At 31.7% G+C, this 7938-nt stretch overlaps 1 protein-coding gene across 1 annotated transcript; it reads right to left on the reverse strand.

The window, feature by feature from the left end:
- Nucleotides 1–2644: 2644 nt before the first annotated feature.
- LOC134275878 (sulfotransferase 1B1-like) lies at nucleotides 2645–7640 on the reverse strand. Its single transcript, XM_062758159.1, has 7 exons — nucleotides 7543–7640; nucleotides 5507–5568; nucleotides 5213–5413; nucleotides 4590–4910; nucleotides 3959–4056; nucleotides 3292–3481; nucleotides 2645–2935 (listed from the first exon to the last, which is right to left on the reverse strand). The coding sequence occupies exons 1-7, from the start codon at nucleotides 7638–7640 to the stop codon at nucleotides 2826–2828; spliced, it is 1080 nt and encodes a 359-aa protein (XP_062614143.1). The 3' UTR covers nucleotides 2645–2825.
- Nucleotides 7641–7938: the final 298 nt, after the last annotated feature.

Consider the following 7938-nt stretch of genomic DNA (forward strand, 5'->3'; position numbering starts at 1 on the left):
AAGTTTGTTTTTATAAGCTCATATTAGCTGAGATCTCAGAGAGGTTTTCTGACAAATTTTGTCCGACTTTTCCTGTTGTCAAGAACCATATATTCAATTTTAACCAATCTTGAAATAAAACATCCTTGAGTGTTTGTTCAAAGGAGGATTCATATCTATTTTAAGAAAACATAACTATTTGACTCTACAAGTATATTCCAAGTTGTTTAAATCAATACCCTCCTGTGAAAATTGAGGGCTACTTTTGATGATGAAGACAAAAATCTTAACAAAAAAAATTCTGAACCAGAATGTTTTTATGGAAACAGTATGAGTTTGATATTTTTCAAAGAAATACAAAAATATTTTTAAAGCAACTGAGCCAAATATGACTTTGGAGAGTGTTGTGGCCCATGGAACTCTTTTTCTGAAGATAATATTTTGCTTAAATATGTTGACTATGCTAAGACATGAAATTGTTTTTTTTTTATATTTAATTTCTTATTACGTGTATAAATTTCAAGAGGGTATTTATGTCTTGTTTACAATTTTAGTGTCTTATTTTAACATTTACTTGTGGTTGTACAGCTTCAGACCTTAATTTTTTAATTGTTTCATCTGAAACACAATGTTAATTTATTTATATGTTATGTAATTTTCCTTTCTGGTGCATATCTTTGATTGCTATATATGATATTAGCAGCAATAAAGACTATTTGGCTACATCATTAGTTGAATTTCTTAATTTAATTTTGGGTTGTTTTGTCTAGAGTGTAAGTAATAATATTTGAATACTTTTGACTTCTCTTGTTTTTATTCTAATCAAAATGTAAGGTGGTTTTGGTTGAAAAGCATTCATTTTAAGAGGGTCTAGCTACTATGGGACACGAAAGGGACACAATTTTCTAAATTGAAAATTGACACACACACCCTCCGACACACACACAAAGGAAAAAGGCATTTTAATTTTCCATGCTTTTTACACATATAAGTTATTTATCAACAAGTTTGAAACTTTGAGATTATATTAATATTTGCATAGAATCGCCCGCCATGGCGCAATGGTGAGAGCATTTGATCTAGAGTCGTGAAGTAAGGAGTTGATCCTTACGTCGCGGGTTCGAATCCCACTGTTGGATGTGAAGACTGGTCCTTCGGATGAGACCGTATAAACGGAGGTCCCGTGTCGCAGATACTTGCATGAAAAATAATTCTTTGCTTAATGGCTCTGGGTGCCGAGTATAGGAAAAATTTGCAGCTCTCCAACGGCAAGGGTTGGCGTCTACTTATAACAATTTATACTTAACAAAAAAAGAAACGCATGTTGTTTTACTCGTCAAAGAAGTTTTGAAATAGTATATGAAACAACTATCTTTTTGTCATTGAATATCTGCGACCTATTTAAAGGACAACATGTGCTTTTGAAACCCAAGTGCTGAATTATTTCCCTTGATTAATCATGTTTATATAAAGAGTGTTTTACATGATTTCTGGTAAATTGGGGGTCTATTTTCATTGATATTTTGGATTGAGAGAAACAATGAACACTCCAATAAAACCCAGATTTAAGATTTGATTGCATGTTGATGCTGCAATGCCACGCGTAAACAAAAACGCAACCGGGCTAACGAGGATACTAACCTGAGCTACGCGACAGGAAGTTGCAACTGTATTTGATGTACTGTGTCAATCTGCTTTGCAGCGGTAAAAAATACGTCTCCACCAGCTAGGAACACGGATAAAAGACCAAGAAATGGCCGCGGATTACTAGTACCACACCCAGGCAGGACCGTCAGATCCCCCTTCAGCACCTGCTCAATTGATTCAGAACTGCTGTGCAAGCTGCTGCTAAAATTTAAAATTGCTGGATGAAGGAATGAGCATAAAAGTGCACATATTGTTCGCAAGAGACTGAGATGAGTTGGTTTTCGTGCACGACGTCCGTACATTGGTAATCCACTAGTGCTGAGACGTCGCAAAGGACATGACGGTATGCCCCAAGAATTTGAATGCGACAACATTGACATTAACTTCACTTTTCAATTCGCAGCATATTACAAGTTTGAATTTTACAATGTATCACAGCACTCTCTAAAATCACATTTAATAAGGTTTAAACTGAAAACTTAGATTATCATTTTTGTTGTTGTTGAGTATACAATCAATCATAATTTCATAGAGGATAAACCTGGTCTTTTCAGAATTCAAAATTTGACACACCTGGCATGGCTGACACAACTTCACACCTGGCATGGCTGACACATATCTTCAGCATAACGAGCGGCCCTTGCAATATAATTTGTGAAACATCTTTGAAACTGACCTTGACCTCTGCACCTCCCAGTGGCAAGGTCATATTGCTTTGATGTGTTGAACTTTGACCTTGAGTCCTGCACCTCCCAGGATCAAGGTCACCTATGCATTTGTTGAACTTTGACCTTGAATCTTGCCACTCCCAGGATAAATGACACCTATTTGATATGATATGTTGTTCATATTTGTTGGGACTTGCTAGTTGTATGCAGCCCACATTTGACAATTGTGATTTGTGTTGTGAATGTTATCAGCCGTGCCCTTAATCACCAATAAACATCATACTACAATTTTTTTCATTATTCATTTGTAATTATTGAGATAACATACAGTTATACTTTTTATAAATAATTTATTATTATGCGAAAATACAGACATCAAAAGTCGGGACGTTTGTTAAAACATCCTATTTAGATAACAGAGAAGCGCTTTCCACCAACTTAATTTTTTTCGTGGATTTTTTTTTTTTGGTTCAAAAGGTACATGTATATGTATTTGTTAAATATGACTAGGTTTTTTAAAAAATAAATGACTTATTCATAAGTAAATTTAAATTTTGAATCAGCCATCCTTGTTTTAAAAACTCGATCAAACTCCTCGCTCTGTGCCACAGTGAACCAGTTCTTCCAATCTCCCACTTCTCCTGCAAGGCAAATCAAAAATTTCCACCTTCAAAAACAAAAACACCACACCACCTGCATGGTTAATGACTACTTGGTTTTATTTCCCACTGAAGGCCTGTAGCAATGGTTTATAAAATGGGAGGGGAGTGTTTAAAAATTCTCACAAGCTAGAAAATTAATCTGACGGACCTGTTAATTGATCCTCAATTTAAAGATCAGAATAAATATGCCTTTTGTGGCTTTTAAGAAAGAAAATTGACAGTTATATTTTTCTCAAGAAGAATGTTGCAAAGCAATAAGAGTTTTTTTAATTGAAACTATTAAATATGACCAAACCTATAGCGTAGTCATTTTGCCATCAAATTATAAAGTTTACCTTTTCTGTACATTTTATCCGGGTCATTCATTTCAGGGTTAGGACCACTTTGGTTCCTGTGGTCAAATTTCTCTCTGTTGGCGACTCTCAGGTTTTCTATCTTACATTTATGAACTATTTCCTCTGCTAAAGCATCTGTACAAGGGATGCCTAGATAGTCAGCTATAGACTTCACAGTAGCAAGTGGATTCTACCAAATATACATTAAATGTAATATAAATTTTGTATTTTTTAAAAAAAGAAGAAAAAACGTGTAAAACAAATGTTGTATTTTTAAAAAAAGAAGAAAAAACGTTTTTATTAAGGATTCTATAGAGTGATACTTTAAAGGGGAAACCATTATGATTTTTTTATGAGGTTACACAAAGCCTTGTATATATTATAATATAAAAATATGAACAATCTTGCTCTAAAATTCAAATATAGATTTTTTTTTAAAAATGTGTAAAATTTTAGCTCTTTGTTGAAAATGAAGGCAATCAGTATACATAATTTCAAGGATCAGTACAAAAAACAAAAAAAAAAGAAAGAAAGAAAGAGAATTCATTAAAAAATGTAACTAAATAAATTAATAAAATAATTTGAAAATAAATAAACAAATAAAATATATTCTCATCATCATCTTTTTTTTTTTTGCAAGTTAGTATTAAATAAACGTGGCTAAAACCTTCTTCATCTGTTCGTAGTGTAGACATAAGTATGTCCTCTTTTTTTTCTTACTTTCGTTTTCCCATTCCTTGGTGTATTCAAACCAATCGATTATTCCTACAAAGTAACACAATTATTATTATTATTAATATACATCTGTAATTAAGAATTCATTACCTGCTTTTTTTATGAGTTATTTTATACGGTATCATATTATGTGAAATAAAAAAAAAACCTTTTAATAAAAAGCATTATACTGTACATTTAAAGTATTAACCCTTTATAAAAGTTGAACACGTCTCTACAAGTGATAAACTCGCTTGATTAAAATTATTTGTTAGATTGCTGAAAATTCACTTCTAGCGACTTTATTGCCAGTAGAGACAACTACAAATGGTCGGGAGGTGGATAAAATATACATATTGGCTACAGAATGTGTCTAGAATTCGGGAGTGAAAGGTAGTTGATTGACCAATGCTTGAAAGTGGAGAAATTCCCCCCAAAAGCGCGCAAAAAATATTGCACCGTAAATTGCACCTTTTTTGCATTACAGGATCTGTAGCGTCATGGTCAAAGACAAATATATAAAACCACAACGCTACAGATCTGCAGGTAAATAAAGCTATGTAATTCAAAAACTATAACGTTACCTCCATATTTATTAAAGAAATACACCCAATCCTCCCATGTCATTTTGGACGTTTTAAATTTCAGGTCTTCTATATGATTGAAAAAAGACACCGCTATATCTTTCGGATTCCTTAGTAAGATCAAGGCCTTTCCTTTTCCCTCTAGCGAAGAAGTGGGTACCTCGTTGGGATATAAATGGGTATTAAAAACCCTTGGTCTTTCCTCCTCGCATAACTTATCTAGAGAGTGAAATTCTAACATGGCGACCTCTTTGGGTCGTTTGTCATATTCAGCCTTTCCTCTTTGTAGCATGAAAATCATTTCCCATACCCAATGAGTGCCTATAAGTATATAAAACAAAAATTAATGCAGCAGCATTTTATATCCATTGAACATTATCAAAAAGGATGGAAAGTTACAGGTACATTAAAATCAATCAAATGGAATAAGTTTTGATTATAGTTTTTTTTCTTCAGAAATCAGAATTTTGTATATTCCTAGTGGAGGGAGAGAGAGAGAGAGAGAGAGAGTCACTGTAGCTGATTGAGTGATTTTTTTCATAACCACTGAAAAATATTCGGTATGTCTTAATACCAGATTAAGATTAATGGATTGCTAAAATGAATCAGAAAGTTTCCTTTACCACATTTTGGATAGGCATATATGAAAACATCATCATCAAATACTTCCATCTGACGGACTTCCGGTACATGTGACCTTGGGTCAGGAATGAATCCGGATACAACGTGGTCGAATGTTCTCCAATGTCCATGTAACTTAACGTATTTAGTTGTGTATCCGCTCGGAGTTTTCCGTTCAATTATTTCTTCGCCCTCTAAACTCGCTTTGGAATATATAATTTTATTCATATATTATAATAAGTCAATCATGTTCTAATACGTTTTACCTTGTATTTGAAATAAAGCAAATAACTTACCGATATCATACTTTTTTGGTGGCGTCTCTGGGTTTTGATTGGCCATAGTTAAACAAATATATCTAAGAAAAATAAACTTACATCACTGTCAGTAGTTTCAAACATTAACATGAATATGCACGAACATACAAAAACAGCATTGGCTATAGGCATAGTTTCTCCACGCAATTCTCGAAAGGGACGTTTAACAATTTCCAATCAATCAATCAATTCAACAAAGGTCTTAAAATAAAGGATGTTGTCATTTCGAATGAGTCATCTTGAATATTTTTCATTTTTTTCGAATATAAGTATGTAAAGATCTCTTCCTCAGTAATTCCATGCAGAGTCACATGTACGGTGTTGTTCTTCGTGATCGCACATGAACTGCTAAAATCTAGCACAATTGATATATGTACTTATAATTCATTATATCCTTGTTTTTCTTAATAATTATCATTGAAAGAAGTTCAAATGATTTTTCAAATTTATATATACACTGGCAAATCGCCATTTATGTATACATTTTGAAAAATCAATTGGCTGCCTCATCATGGCAACGTGACATAGATTGAAGGTCTTGTTTTCTTTTTTAAAAAATCATATAATACCATAACAGTCATGGGCATCGGAAGCAAAATGAAAGTTGGGGGGGGGGGGGGGCTAAACCACCAAAAAAGGTAAATCCCTATTTTCAATGCCTAAAGTTGTTGGCACATAATTATCCTTGTACTTTCGAAAAAAAACGCGATAAATCCAAAAACGATAAACGCAAAAGATACATGACTTGTAATTTAAAATACCGGGTACAGATACTAGTAATTCAATATGATATGCAGTTATATGACCTCATTATTTTAAATCATTAATACATATAATTTATGTATGCATATTTTTATTAATTATTTTTTCACTAAATTATTTTACTAGATTATTGAATTATGTAAATAAATATTATGTAAATTTCACAAGTAAAAGACTGAAATGCATTTCATAGGGCATTTTTGCGTAATACTTACGAAAAAATATCATTAAATTATCAAGTATTTGATTTGAATGTTGGGTGTTTCAGCAAACATGTCCCGACTTTGCGGTTTCACTAGTTACAAAGTATTAACAAAAGAATTTGTTTGCAAAAATGAAAACCACATAACCAAACAATTTTATCAATATGAAAGTTGAAGTAATTCTGGATCAATTTTTTTAAGATGGGCATTTTTAAAGTTTAAACATCAGCAACAGTTTTCAATTTAACATCATTTTTATATGTTCTAAAAAGTCACATTATTTTCAGTCAGCATCCTTATTTTGTCTCTGAAGTCCTTTATGACATATATTTGAACATTTTTAATGAAAAGTCTTGTTTCCTAGAAAGATAGTTTTCATATAAGTACTTTTTTTTCAAAATCTTTTGCACTAATTTTGAAGATTTTCTGTTTGTATTGTTTAGTTTATAAAAATCTATAGATCCATTTCTGAAGAAAAAACGTCACAAACTAATTTTTGAAAATGTAATCTAACCTTCAGCGGAAAAAATGTAATGATTTTATTTTATATTGTTTATATCACAATGAAATTGCAAGAAAATGGGCTTTAAAATACAGTTAAAATTTTATATTTTATTTTTATGCAAAAATATAACCATCAAAAGTCGGGATATGTTTGTTAAAACAACCTGTATATAACATTAAATGCATACATTTCCAAAAAAATAATTAATTAATCATGATCAATGAACATTATAAATTTGCCATGATGAGACAGTCCAGGCCTTCCATAACCATTAATTTATCATTCAGTTTATAGCCCAATTTCATTTTTAAAAAATACCAAGTTGGTAGAAATCTATAATTTATTTTCGTTTTACAAGATTCTTGTAATTTAGACGATAACAGAGGTGTTGGAGCGGACGCGTAAAACGCCCTCTGGTGAGAGATTGTTTATAGCCTAGTGCATTTTCTTTATACATGTTATAAGAGCCTAAGAATACACAGTCTAGACTAAAAAGCAGGCAATGTTTTACCTTTAAAAACAATTATCTATATAACGTTCCTTACCTTCTGAAATCTGCCTCTTCGGCCTTCCTGTGAAACTCAGTCGTAACTACTCGGCCATTTCCATGGAATTGTCCTAAATCCCACGTATGGAACGCCATCACTTTCTTTTAGAATTAATTCAGCCTGCATAGTTGCAGCTAGATCTTTTCCGTTTGAATGAATAATGTTTCTTTTTGTATTATATGCTTTTCTTCTCCATTTACATTGCATAATTTCTTATATTTTTTGCATAATATGTTATTAATTGTGTATTGTATTATTTCTTGTATAATTAATTATTTTATTTATTGTATAATTTCTTATTTGTGTTATATAATTTCTTATTTATTTTAAATTTCTAGTTTATATTCAATATAATTTTTATTTGTATTGTATAATTTTTATTTGCATTGTATA

Source organism: Saccostrea cucullata, unplaced genomic scaffold (assembly GCF_032062105.1).
Source record: "Saccostrea cucullata isolate Sc308-1 unplaced genomic scaffold, CSIRO_AGI_Scuc_v1 ctg628, whole genome shotgun sequence".
Classification (NCBI taxonomy): Eukaryota; Metazoa; Mollusca; class Bivalvia; order Ostreida; family Ostreidae; genus Saccostrea; species Saccostrea cuccullata.